This window comes from Homalodisca vitripennis, chromosome X (genome assembly GCF_021130785.1).
Source record: "Homalodisca vitripennis isolate AUS2020 chromosome X, UT_GWSS_2.1, whole genome shotgun sequence".
NCBI lineage: Eukaryota > Metazoa > Arthropoda > Insecta > Hemiptera > Cicadellidae > Homalodisca > Homalodisca vitripennis.
The window spans coordinates 59699816-59715022 of NC_060215.1; the positions used below are offsets into that span (position 1 = coordinate 59699816).

At 34.1% G+C, this 15207-nt stretch overlaps 1 protein-coding gene across 2 annotated transcripts in view; it reads left to right on the forward strand.

The window, feature by feature from the left end:
• Positions 1-9741: 9741 nt before the first annotated feature.
• Positions 9742-15207, forward strand: part of LOC124369048 (regulator of nonsense transcripts 2) — a 129279-nt gene continuing 123813 nt past the window's right edge. The window contains exons 1-2 of one of the 2 annotated variants that reach the window (XM_046826744.1): positions 9742-10019; positions 12910-13314. In XM_046826744.1, coding sequence (XP_046682700.1) covers positions 12913-13314 — 402 coding nt within the window. In that variant the 5' untranslated portion in view covers positions 9742-10019; positions 12910-12912. The remainder of the gene's footprint in view (positions 10020-12909; positions 13315-15207) is intronic. The other variant, XM_046826745.1, reaches the window with a different exon arrangement.

Genomic DNA, 15207 nt, shown 5'->3' on the forward strand with positions numbered 1-15207 from the left:
TTCTCATAGTGTCACCCATCACTAATCTATTACACACATAGTAAAAGACGGAAGTACAACAAAGCGACGTACTAGACAGACACTGCGGCACGAAATTACAACAATGCGGCGCACCAGCTAAACGGGCGGCGAGACTCTGCAGTCACGTTATCTGTACTAGACCGCTCGACTTTGACCTCTGTCTGAGGATGGGGAGGGGTTTGCGATAAGACAATTCCTGTTTTATATTGACGAAATATTGTTCTACGCTAATCCAGTAATCAGTAGAAGCAAAATGTCAAATAACGATTCATGTCTGGGTGTGGTCGGTATAATCCCAAAGTACCATAAAATGTTACTGTAGTTTTGGTTCAAATGTATCCAAGCACAAGATGTCTACAGTAGGTATATGTGTATAAAGTGGTATTGGTTTGGGGATTTTACCTCCTTAGCTTCAAAGCTGGCTGTCGGGTATCCTTGGTTATTATTATTATGTAGAATTTTGTAGTCAATTTTAGCTAAAATTCATCCAATGACAAGGTGTTCAACATAATTGTACGCATTATAGATTTGACTCTAGGGCGACACCACTTGTGTTTCAAAGAGTGCAGAACAACCATCCTTGATTAACATTTATCATATAGAACGTTCGTACAAATGTTGGTTAAAACACATCAAATCGCATCACATCTATAGTAGTTGTGCATAATACAATGTTGGCGTGGGGCTTCACTTCCTTGGCTATAAAGCTGGATATCCTTGGTTATTACTTGCCCTATAGGACATTCATGTCAATTTTGGCTGAATCCATCTAAATACAAGACGTCTAGTGTAACTGTTTAAAAAATTATTTAAACCATAGGTCCCCCCAGCCCATCGTCAAAGAACGTATCAAAATCCCACCCTCAGTAAACATTTACCACGGAGAATGTCCATTAAAGGGAGAATAACGCTTAGCGTGCTCCTAGGTTATTTAAATGACAATACAGTACTTAACCTAGGTACAATTGACTTCAAATTTTGCAATAATATCCCTAATACTCTCACTAACATCACACACTAACTTTTTTGGCAAAATAAAAAATTAAGTAAGAAAAAAGTGTTATATAAATACATTTTTAAATGCAAGTTTTTTTTTTATTTTATAAATTTGATTTTGATGATCATAAATTAAAAATCCTAGTATGTTGTGTTGGTACAGTGCAGATGAGTGCTGAGTAAAAATTTCAAAGCTCTATCTCATATAGTTTAGGAAATAATTGTACCTATGTGAGAAAAAAAACAAGTTTTCAGAACACCTGATTAAAGAAAAACTTATGTTTAACAGGTTAAAATTTACCTTTAAAATCCTCCTGGCGCGTATTCTTCATCTTCTTTGTCTTCTTCAGAATTCTCCTTCTCACTCTCTTCTTTTTAGTTTCATCTTCGGTCTCCTTGTCTACCTTTAACATTCTTTCCCGGTCGATTATCTAAAGTCCTTCAATCGTAAATTTACCTGGTTTTATTCCAGCTCTCTCCAACACATTAGCTTTAATAAGTGACCCCTCATTAAATGTTATCACTTCATCAGTAACTCCTAGTGTCAGTGTTTCAAGTCCTACAAACCCACTCTTGGGTAACATTTGCCAAATACAGCTATTAAAGCTTTCTTTAGGGTTTTGGGTTTTACCATGTAGGCAGCGCCTTAGTAGTTCATCCTTGGTTAAATCTTTGTACACTGGCTATATGGCTGTCATGATTGCTTCAGGTATAGAGTGCTTGTGCTTGAACACTTTATTTGTTTCCATAGATCTATTGAAACCGCACCAAGAGTCAGGAACAGGTGGACATAAAGAGTGCTGAGGCCTATCGTCAGTTGAAAGCTTATGAAAATATGTAGCCCAAATGACTCTCTTCATAACAGCAACACTTGAACTATTATTTCTAATAGCATGGCCATAGTATGCCTGCAGCTTATCAATTACCTCTTTAGAGAGGCGCCCCTTACCCCCAAATCCCTTTCCATCATCCAACTTTACGCCTTTATTCCCCTCTTTCAACTAACGTAAACGAGTTCCAAGACGCTTCTGTACGTAGCCTATGCACTCAAGCTTTTCAACATTATCATTAGGTCCATAAGGTTTGCTCTCTACCTTTGGACCTTTGGACTCCCATCACCCAAGTACTTTGTGTATCTGACCCTAATTTTGCCTTCACAACATTGACAGATCTTTTTCGCTCCAACCGCCTCCATACCACCACTTGATCCGCTATAGTTAGCTTTACAGGTGCTGTTCCATTTTATTTGGGTCACTTACATTGCTTTTCTTAACACACCCTACACAAAACTTAGAAAGGCACTCAAAGTCGAGAAATTTTCCAGTGTCAAACGATGTGACGATTACAACACCGTTCATAGAAGTGTAGCCTTTTTTGCCAACTTCCATCAAAACAAGCTGCTTTATCTGAGTTACCACCATTCTCAATCACTGCCTCTTCAGCAGCTTGTAATAAAGAAACATTGCATACTTCTGAAGCAGCAGTCAATAGTTTTTTTGTAATATTTCTGTATTCTAGCACTGGGTGAAGCTAGATTCATAATGGCTGAAAAAGTTCGCCCAGCCGCCTTACCACAACCAATAGATCTAAGGGCATAAGTGTACCTGATGTTTATTTCTGCCAGCTTTTGGATAAAATTTGTTGTCATACCATCTTCAATTTTGTTACAAATGGAACATTTTATGTAAATTTTATGTGCCAAACCATTTTTATAGTTGTCATCTATTGTTATGAAAACACAATCAACGTTGTCACAAAACTTACATTTAGTAAAACTTTTTACAATGCTTGACAACAGTTCTAAATAAAATACAAGATTTACATCGGGTAGGGTACAATAAGTGGACCCGGCTTTTTATATCGAAGAATGTCATCATCGATACCTAATATTCGCATCTCAAATCCTAGACTATCAATCGATATAAAAGTATATATAGTTCTTAATAACAATCATATTTTTAAATTAAAATATGAATTTAATATTTACAGTGATCTAACATATTATTATAACGAAAATTAGGAAAATTGAAAACGACCATATTGCTCCTCTCACAGTTACAGTTGTCTTTCAAAGCAATGTCGTGTAGTTTTCTAAAATTGGCTGCCATTTTTAATAATCAAATGCTACTTATGTATAATTGAAATATTACCATACTTGTATTATTTGAAAGTGTTTACAGCTGTTGATATAGATTATTTAAGTTTTTTTTTTTCGTTCTCTTTTAAGCCTCAGCTTTAGCTATGTAGGCTTCGATGTACACTGGTTTATTTTCAAAGCACACACACTGTTTCAAGTATATACATTATTGGCCCTCCCCGGGATTTGAACCTGTGATCCCTCAGTTAGAGAGTCGAGACTATAACCATTAGTCTACGGAGGAAGACTTTAAGTTAATTGTTCAAATAAATAATCAGTATCGATTGATTATATCGGTTTTGATTAAGTAATATCTTTTGCCAATTACAATATAAAAAACCGGGTCCGCTTATTGTACCCTACCCTTTACATCAGCACTACCATAAGTTAAATCAGTAAGCTGAGACAGTTTTGAGGTGGATAGTTTATTAGAGCTAGAAGATTGTTTTTTATTATCTGGGCTAGGCTCACCTGAAGAACTAGGCCTAGGACTAGTAAGGTTAGCTTCAACAGTGTACCTGTTACCTCTAAACTTATGTTTATTAAACATTTTGATTCTGGGCATTGTGTATATCATGTAATAACAGAACTAAACTAACAAAATAACTCAACCGCTGATATTTTTATAATCAAATTTATAGCACAACATAAGATTCAAATCTGTATAAACACAAAGACTGATAATCAGACTAATGTTAGTAATGTTTTTTCCTTCTTTTTTTAAGCCTCAGCTTTAAGCTATGTTGGCTTCGATGTACACTGATTTATTACACTGGTATTTTATTTGCAAAGTTCTCTGATTTATTACACTGGTATTTATTTGCATAGTACTCTATCAATCGTGTCTATGCCTGTTTGGACCTCCCCTGGATTTGAACCCGTGATCTCTCAGTTAGAGAGCCGAGACTCTATCCATTAGTCTACGGAGGAGGACGTTAGTAATGTTGTTTAACTGTCTGCTAATAAACAAAGAAAACAGCAAACAGCTGTTTCATAGAGGTAAAAAATAAAGAGTGACTCTATCGTTAGGTGTAATGTAATAAATAGCTCACGTCCAGCAGGCGCAATTCTGGCGTTTAGAGCGCAAAACCTGATGACACTGCATACTTTATTTTGTTTTACCGTTTTACCTTTACAATTCTTGTATACGTGTATCTATTTTTTTAAACTAGAAGAATCAGCGATTTTGTTTTCAAAAATAAAAAAATTAGCGTTTTTTGAAGGTGTAAGTGCTATTATACCCTTAAATGTTTGCTGTCGTCCTAGCATTAAAATGTACCTTATTTCAATCTCGTGTTAAACAAGTTACAGTTACACTACATTTGGAAAAACTGATGGATGACAGCATTATTTATGTTGTATCTTTTAATTTCACGATTATAGAATTAAAGCGAAAGCACATTTCAAATTAATAAATAACTTTTTTTTATCGATACAACGTACAAAGCGTAACATAAATTAACAGACACTCTACGAATGTTTTATTTAAATACATAATAAATATTGAAATGTTGAGTTCAATTATCTTGTTTTAAAAAACTGACTAAAACCCGAAAACAGCTCTAAAACAATTTCTACATTTATGGAAAATATTTAATTATAAACGTTAGCCAACTAGCAATTATTTGTTAAAAATTAATAATATTGCTAAAATTATCGTATTATAAATTATTATTGAAAAATCAAAATTTTTAATCGGTAATAATGCTTGGGAATATTTTTTATGTCAAAATCCAGTTAATCAACTGATAAATTACGCCATCATCTTGGATCTAGAACATTTGAGGTAGATTCAGGATGGGGCGATTAAAAACTGGAAACATTTCTAGAAGTAGTTAAATCACTCCGCCACAAAAAATAGACACATTTAATTTAATTTTATCACCCGAATCGTCTGTGGTTTCTTCTACAGCATCAGAAGTACTGGAACATCAGTAACACCATACTTTTCACTTTGACCTTTCTAACTGATATCTCCTGACGTATGATTAAAAAACCGTCAATTTTTAAATTAATTTTTAAGAATATTGTTCTAGTTTAGGATTTTTTAAAATTTGTGTTTACACGCTATACTAGAATATTGTTATTGTTGTCGTTCATTGTCAAAGCAAAAGATAATAATCAGTCCCAATCAATCGTATAATTAACTATTAATTACGCTGTTATCTTTGAGAAATCGTATAAAATACGAAATAAATCAAGCAAAAAATAAAGGACTGTAGCCAAAAGTGTGACAAATAAAATTTATTTTAACTATACTCAGTTGATGCTGAAGTAATGGTTAAATAAGGTTTCGTGTTAAATTATCACACCAAAACGCTAAACACAGTTTATGGCAAACATGTTTGGGATGAAGAGGGATGTAATTATGAATAATTGGAGGACCAAGGTTTTTACAAAAACATAACCTTATCTGGTTCGCGATATTGTCATAATATATTAGAGACACGTCACCATAAGCTCAAGTCGGTTCTTAATAAATCAAGGTTAGCCATAAGTCTCAACCACTGTTAGTCGTAAAAGTAAAGGTTGGTAGTGGGAGAGGTGGTAAAAACGTACCAGTTATAAGATGAATTCCATCAGGCGAAGTTTACCCGCTCAACGCAAAGATCTTAGAATTTAACAAGTAACACATTCTTTCTTTAAGATTACGTGTGGCGACCACTGGGTTACTCGAGCTGTATTATGTCACTTCTTTCATTTACTGGTGACATGTTTCTTCCAAGAAGTCTTATTTTATTCTTTCCAAATATAATCCCGTATATATTTTCGTGGTTACTTTGTTCATGACCCTTGACCAATCCCTTGGTCACTAATTGACTAATTCCTGTAGTCTTTTCACTTTCTTTTACGATAGGTGCTCCTTCATTCTAGGAACTAAGTATTTAGAAACTATGTGAGACCTTAGCCTTGACTGCTTTCATTTCATTTATTTACTTTGATGTAGGCTATCTATTCTTCGCTTGTCCAGTATCGGGAAATGGTCTCCTTCAGAATACTCTAGACGTATCATCTACCTGGCTTAGAAGTCAGCATAAAATATAGCCCAGGATCTTCTATTCTCTACGTCTTTATCTGTCATTAGAGATGCGTATTAATTGGCCTGGCGATTTTAATACCTCTGTTACATCTCCTACCTTCATGTCTGTCTCCCATTTCATAACACTTTTCAATAAAAAAATATAATATATAAAAAGAAAGATCCCTCTTCACTTTCACGAACCGATTTAAGGCATGGGTGGTACTTATTATAAACTATAGCTACAAATTGTTGATGGGATCCTATTGAACAAACAATTGCTAAATATGAATTGTATGTGATTGTTTGATGTTTTCAGTTTTCAAGCTGAAAATATATCGGAATGGTAACAAGTTAAATTGTGAACAGTTTCAAGGCGAGTCGGATATAGTCAGTTGTTTGAATTTCGGTTAGTTGGATTGTTTAGTTATTGTAAAATTGGTATTAAAGAAAAAAAGAGGGATTGTTTTAAACTAAATATGACTGGAAAGGGCATAAAAGATAATGAAAAATAAGAGGTTAAATGAAGTTTGGAGGGCTATAGAAGTGGACAGAATTGCGGCAGAGATGGCCGTTATAGTGAGACACGAAAGGGAGCGGAAATTGAGTACCAGGAGGTATTTACAACCATAAAGATAGCAATTAAAATAAGATAAGATAGATTTGAAAGATATATGGACAAGTACCAGCGAGAGCTCGCAAGGACTAGAGAAAATAGATCCAGATTGGAGACCTAAGCTGAAGAGAGGGGCACTATGGTAGAGATAGTGCGTTGCATAAAAAGAGGGAATTTGAAGAGGTCAAAGGGTAGAGAATTATAATAGAAGCCCCTTAGCTACGCGGATACAGCATGATGAAAGTTGTCGAAAGTAACAGAACTAAGATGCCCAATGTTGTCCCTACCCGAACTGGCAATAATTTTGCAGGTGAATAAGAAAAGCAAGGACTTTAAGCAAAAACTAAACTATTCAATGAAACCAAGTGATTTAGGAAGCCAAAAGGTTGAATAAAATAAAGAATGGATTGTTTGTTGACACAGAATACTATCAGAATTACAGACAATTTTGAAGAATAACGCTCTGTAGAAACCACGCATAAATATTGGACAGACAAAAAGAAGGAACACCGCTAATCCCGTATAATGATGTCAGACAGAGATGATGAATGGTGAAATTAGGAAAGAGGTGTTGGCCAAAAACGTGTAAGTACGTGATATCCCCGAGCATTATTTCAGAAAAGAATTTGAGTTGCAACATAGTTATCATGAACGACGAGGCGACCAAATGTAGGAAAAAGACATCATTTAGTACTAGAGTGTTTAATCAAAGCAAGAAATTGGCTTAGAAGTAAAAGAACGGTATTTATAGAATAGGAAATCTTTAGAGTAAAAGATTTAGTAACACGCTTATTTAAGATATAAGATTTGAAATACGGCGAAGTTCTGTTGTTCCCAATGCGCAGAGGATTTTGAGTGTAGATATTGGAGAAATAACGGAAAGCATGCTGTGTCTATTGCAAATGCGAGGAGATACATGACATCCCGCAATGTGGAAGTAATGGTCACTGTATAAGAAAACGGCAAAGGGGCACCATGAGTAGATTGATTATGGAGTGTAGAGTTGGACAAATAAACATTATCCAAGGGAACATCTTAATGGAGAATATGTTAAGGGTATATATGCAAGAAAATCTTGGTAATAATCCAGAAGTCATATGTAAGACACAGTAGCACCATTGGTTGTGGCAGAAGTTTGTTTTATAAAAAGAGAGAATAGGTAGTGCAGTTGTGATGTCTGACGAGAATGTGAATAAAATTATTATTGAGCCTGAGTCTAATAGAGTGTTAAAAAGAAAAGCCATTCTTAGAGCGTAATGCGTTTGTAGTATAAGTCTTTCAAAAAAACTGGTGGACATCTGAGAAAGGTGTTTGAGATTACTACGAGGAAATAAAAAAGGAGATAATTATCGGATGGGATTTCAACGCAAAATCAATATTATAATGAACTGAGAGAAAAGACCCTGTTTTAGTTGGACTTGGAAGTTGCGAACAAAAGAATAAGATTGGCAACATTTCATAATACAAATGTGTAGGAGCATGAAATATCCACGTGTTAATAAGTTCAAGATATGTGACAAGAAGAATGGCAAATTGGGAAGTAGGAGAAGAGACTCTCAGCTATAATACATGGATGACGTTTAAAGTGAGGAACAGAGGTCTTATGTGCACTGATAGGGGGTGAAAATGACCGTGGGACATGAAAAGGTGAACTATAGGAATTTCAATTGGGTCCCGGTCGAAGAACTCTCGATAGATTAAATTGAAATGTCTTAGCAGTGAATGAGCACGCCGAAGAGATCTAGAGAATGTTTAATAATGTGATGGAGAGACCAGTAATAAGGTCTAGAAATGGGTTGAAGAATATGTTATTTTGTACAGAAATGAGAGCAAGGTTAAAATATGTAGATAAATATTTTTAAGGAAAAAAGAATAAAAAAGGAATTGAACATAAAAGGATCTTTGTGACTATTATAACAGATTACGAATGAGAAATACTAAAAGAAAAGAAATATGGCCCAGACTTCTCCTGCGTGCAGAAAAAGAAAATTATGTTGTCATTTTGATTATAAGTGGCGTGGCGAAATATATTGTTCTATGAACATTAGCCACCAGAAAGAGAAATTCGAACCGTAGCACGATCATATTTTAATTCTAGAAATAGCAGACTAGTAAAGCACGAGTCTTTGCCCTAACGTTTTTTAACTTTTGTTGCAATACCTTTTTTTATTCCATTAAAAAATTAGTCAATATATTATTATATTTCTGAATATTCTTCCCCAAGATTTGCCACCCTTAAAATCTACCTCCCTGCAGGGCCGCATTTACAAATTCGGCGCCCCTAGGCCTACAGACCAAAGAGCGCCCCGCCCCCCCCAGAGGACTCTGATTACACTGACGTAGAAATCCAGTAAATTTCTTAATTACGTAATTTTGATGAAAGATAATTACAATAGTATATATATATATATATATATATATATATATATATATATATATATATATATATATATATATATATATATAGGAGTGTTTTGAATAAATAAAAGCAATAAACCAATGAATGAGTCAACGTCGCACCCCGGACCTAGTTGACCTTGGCCACCCGCCCCGCCGAGCGCCAACACCACCCGCCGCCGCAACTTTTTTCTTTTGTGTACTTTAAAATTTATGCGCCCCCTAAAATTTTGCGCCCTAGGCCTGGGCCTAGTGGGCCTATAGGGAAATGCGGCACTGCCTCCCTGAGCTGTAGTCCTTCTGCTCATATGTCCAGTCCTTATTAAATAGCCTGGTTATTAATTATTGACTATTGAGTAAAGAAGTAGCTGGAATATTAGCTGGTTAGTGATGGTTTTTATTAAGATATATAACAACAAACTGTAATTCTGCAAGAATGATTATTTGATTCCAACGGCAGAAGTATTCATCTGAAGCATAGAAAAATAGCCGATTTTTTGTTTTTATAACAGTGATCAATTTGACATTTTTAATATTCTCAAAACTGCCAAGTCCATTCCACAAAAAAGTGCGTTCCACTTGCATATTTTCTTATAACATTATTATCTAATGATAGTGTGGGTTGCGGAAAGATGGGATGTAAATACTTTAGAAGAGTGTTAACAAGTTCATATTAAGTTTCAGTAAACCGGAAGTATAAGTTTACAGGTTTTTTTGTTGTTATGTTAGAAGTGAGACGGTTGTTGACTGATGCGGTTGATGTGCCCAAGTGTTTTGAATTTCAATATTTTGTTATCTCATATTGATTTAGCCTAACTGTTCATCAATAGGAGGTATGATTATTTTATTCTTATTCTTTACGAGCATAATATTTTTGTAATCCTAAAGATTTACTCAGTGGTACAATATTATCTCAGGTGTTTACTAACCCATTATCAATTCTTATAATCCTTTCCTCAGGAAATTAAAATGTGGCATCCTGTTGGTAGATAGCCCATGAGTACGAAATTCAGATCATAACCTAGGAACCATAAATATCCAAAGATACCAACAAATTTCTCAATGATTTTTAGTGGTTTAGGTAGCAATTTGTGGTTGTTATTTACTTTAGCCACATTAGCTGTAAGGATCCAATTTGTTATTAGCCTATATAGGCCTACGTGAATGTTGAGTTAGCTCCATTTGATCTTCTGCCTAATGCTGTGTCTGAAATCTGACCCTGTCACAGATGTGATTCCTGGAACCTAAAGTCCAGTCCTTATGTGTGCTGAAAGCTAAATTTGTATTTTCAGTATTGGTATCAATTTACAATAACGTGACCATGGAAAGGTATGTTCATTTTTTTTCCCTGAAAACTACAATTTTTCCTGAAAACAATAGTGAAGAAAAAATTCGTCGGCAACGAAAATCAAAGGAGTTACGATTTTTTGAAATCCTCTGAAAACTCTGTTTTTGACAGTACCTCTGGCAATTTTACTGAAATGATGACGTTAATCCTGTCAACGATGCCTGCCCGCTGCGCAGTGCTGCGCACTGCTTGCTCTTTTAGAAAAAAAATTAACTCGAGCTTGCAAAAGTCGAATCCCAGATCACGTGATGCCCCTGATCCTTAACCCTCTAAGTGTTGTTCGACAAAATTCTGTCGGTTATTTTCCATCTTTAATGCAATAATGCCCGAAAGGCATCAATATAATACAATGATATACTTTCCCCCCAGTTTATATGCACCTGTGATAATAATACTTGGCTATAAATGCCCAACCCATGAAAAAAAGTCCATTTTTCATGGTCACGGTATTGTAAATAAATACCTCAGTATTTTATATGTAAAATCGTAAAAAAGTTTTATCGAAATCGGCTTGTACATTTTTGAGGTACGGCCATCTATAGATTCTTCCAGTAGTTGACATGTAAAATCATTATATCTCCAAAAATAGGTTTGGCCTAAGAATGAGGGTAGTAATATTATATAATAGACAGTGTATTGAATGTGTACCTAAAGTTTCATCAAAATCGGCACATGATTTTTAGGTATGGTGCATCTGTAGGTTCTTGAAGTATTTGACATGTCAAATAGTTATATCTCTGAAAATAGGTGCGGCCTAAGAATGAGGGTTATATTGTAGTATAAGACCATGTATTGAATGTGTATATAGTATATTTTATCAAAATCGGCTCTTACATTTTTGAGGTATGGTCAATATAAGTTCCTTTAGTAGTTGACATGTAAAATCATTATATCTCTGAAAATAAGTCTGGCCTAATCATGAGGGTTATATTGTAGCATAATGAGACTTTGTATGGAATGTGTACAGAAAGTTTCATCAAAATCGGCTCATGTTTTTGAGGTATGGCCCCATCTATAGGTTCTTGAAGTATTTGACATGTAAAATAGTTATATCTCTGAAAATAGGTGCGGCCTAAGAATGAGGGTTGTATTGTAGTATAATAGACCATGTATTTATTGTGTTCAGAAAGTTTCATCAAAATCAGCTCATGTTTTTGAGGTATGGCCCATCTGTAGGTTCTTGAAGTATTTGACATGTAAAATAGTTATATCTCTGAAAATAGGTGCGGCCTAAGAATGAGGGTTGTATTGTAGTATAATAGACCATGTATTTATTGTGTTCAGAAAGTTTCATCAAAATCAGCTCATGTTTTTGAGGTATGGCCCATCTGTAGGTTCTTGAAGTATTTGACATGTAAAATAGTTATATCTCCGAAAATAAGTGCGGCCTAAGAATAAGTGTGGTAATATAATACACAGTAGAGCATTGACTATACAAAACAATCAGTAATGTTTGATTACCAGATTTTTTCGGATAATCGAACATCACTGTAAAAAACGTCTGTTTGGGTTTTTGTAGGGAAATGGGTGCACAGCTAAAATCACGTTTTTGGACTAGAACACACAATAGCACCTTTTAATATCTCATGAAAGTATAAAATATTGTGTGAAGGTAACACATAAAATATCAATTGCACATACAGTAAATACAATTTTGGCTCAGTGACAGATGTCGTAGAAACAGTACAAAAGTTACTTAAAATGATATAAATTAGGTACAGTACAAAATAATTCCAAAATTAGATACTTATGATAAACTAGTACAAAATTAAATTAAAAGAAAAAGTTGAAAATGTTTGTTTGACACAACAATGCCTTCATGACCCGGTACCCAACCGAATGTTACTCTGTTATTCATTGCCAGCTCTGCTAAAGCATTCTTACATTCCCAGACCGCTTTCAAATCAAACAAACAGATATCAAGTGCCTTCAGTGCAGCCTGACTATCAGAAAGTATTAGGTATTTTAATCCTTTTGTACTCATTTGTATGAGATAATAACAAATACAACAACACAATAAATAAGGACATGCGACATACAAATATTAAGATGCGACAGTAGGACTACTGCGTATACATGGTCACAACCAGGCTTACAAAATATTTTTAAACTTTGACAACCCCATGTAGAGTATTTTTTTACCACTTGATGGAATGATAGTTCTGAAACATGTTGTGGTCATTTATAACATTTTGAAACTGTTGACTAGGTGTAGTATGGTATATTAGTTATTTATACAGTTCCGGGGCTATAGACCATGAATTTTGAATAAAAATTATTTGTAGTTTTGACTTTTACAGAATATAGTGAATTTAAATGTACTCATTATAATTGTGAAAATTTCTCAATTAAATATGATCTGATTTTGTTTATAGGTGATGATGGAGAATGAGGAGGAAAATTCAAATATTGTTGAAGAGGAAATGATAAACAATATATGTAATACAATCCAGAATGATGAAGATGAAGACTACATAAAACAGAGTGCAGATGAATTGTCTCTGTCAAAAGTAATTATCAATAACAGTGATTATATTGAAGAAATAAGTGTAAAAGAACAATCAGCATTGCAACACTTTGATATAGCCGAAGAAATTGACAAAATTCCTTTTAATGACCAGAAAACAAAAGATGAAAATACAGAGCTTACATTGTTTTCAAATTATAAAAATACTGCTAAAGAAAATGCTACTTCGGAGCAATCAACTGATAGTTCATGTGTTGACTACAAAGAATATCCAGACAGCATTAAAAAAGAACAAGCTGATGAAAATGAGAAGGTAATGAAAAATTACAAGTTTTATTTGATAAACTAAGCAATAGCAATAGTGTCAAATTATACTAAAAATCCTTGAGACTGAGAAAAGAATTTATTAATTTTTACCATAGTATGGAAAATTTCCAAACTTCAGTTAATTTAATAAAAAATGAAATAGTATTTAATCAATAGTTAATCTCAATTAGTATAAATTAGAATTATATTTGTTGATATTCTTTGGTTTTGTTAATTTTTGTAATTAACCCTTTTGGCTCCGTAATTTTGTTATGTTACATACTGGTGAAACCGGTTAATATTTTTGTTTTTTACATGTTTGCACATTTAATTCTGTAACTTTTTTATTTATTGTAGTAGACACTGGATTTTTGTTTTGTTTTGCTCTACTTGACGTATAGTAACAAGATAAAACATATATATAAGCTATTTGTTTTATTACAATATTTTTTTTCTCTTAGAACAAAAAAAAGTTATAAATTAATTTTTTTATTAGTTTTTTTTTGCCAAAAATAATATTTTTTAAAACTTAGCAACTTAAACTAATTTTTGTTTAAAATAACTACAATTTCTAAACATGCAACAAAAATTTTAATGTCCTACCTTGAACGGTATTGAAGTTACAGCCAAATTAGGATAAGTTAGGATTTTAGAATTTTGCGCAGGTTTTAGTCAAATTCCAGAAGCTGATAGCTTTGCTGAGGCTATGTAGTAGCTAACACTTTACACACTTTTTCTTGTTACAAATAACACTGAACAAACATAAATAGATGATTATACTGTTTTTATTCTTAGGCTTATAATATTTAAAAATATTTACATACGTAATCTCGGTACACTTTATAAGTTCTAACACAAGTGATTTGACAAGCATGCCCCGTGCAGGCCTCTCTTGCACTTCACACAAGCAGTCCTAGACCTTCTTCTTTTCCCCCCTTCAACAAATGCTTACAGGACTGCACACTACACATTCCCTTTCTTTTTTACCAGGCAAGGGTTCCACACAAAACTTATTGCCGCAACCTACATTCATGTCATGGCCATCACCATGTGCCATGTTGGTAGCACTTTTCTACTGTAACCATTCCTGAGCTAATTCCCCAATAATACCAGTTGTAAATTGAAGCCTAGTCAACTGCCTACCAGTACAGATTGCCTTATAAAGAATGTATGCATTCAAAACCATTCTAGAAAATATATTTAGTACAACTTTTTTCCAGTAACGAACAGTTCGGCGCTCATCCAAGTAGCATTTGGTTGGATGTATCGATTCCTCCCATGTACTGATTGTACGAGTGAATCATCTCAGGCTTTGATTTTATAGTTTCAACTTTTTTCCAGTAACGAACAGTTCGGCGCTCATCCAAGTAACAATACAGCATTTGGTTGGATGTATCGATTCCTCCCATGTACTGATTGTACGAGTGAATCATCTCAGGCTTTGATTTTATAGTTTCAACATTGCTCCTACGTTTTGTAACTTGAACAGACTCAGCTTTAGATTTTGTCGAAAGAAGGAGAACAGGCTGTTTTTGCGATTTTTTTTTTTCTCTATGACCTAAAAAAAGCAAACTATCACTCCTCATATAAACTTTTTGCCCTACTTGAAATTTTTCTTTATATTATGGTGGGATGCCTTTTCTATTTTTTCGCATTGTTCCAGTGATATGGGTTTTTTTCCGAGTACAGATAATCAGCTAAGGTGATGCTCAAAAAATAATTGTCAAAAAAACGTGGTAGCCTTTGTTCAAGTAAGGGCCTAAAGATAAAAGTTTTTTTACAACATTGAAGGCCAAGCCAGTGTCTAGTTTTGTATTATCCCTGTTCCCTCTGTAGCAATAAAACCCCAAGCATTAGTTGGTAACAGAATCGCAAAGCATCCACATTTTAACTCCCCACT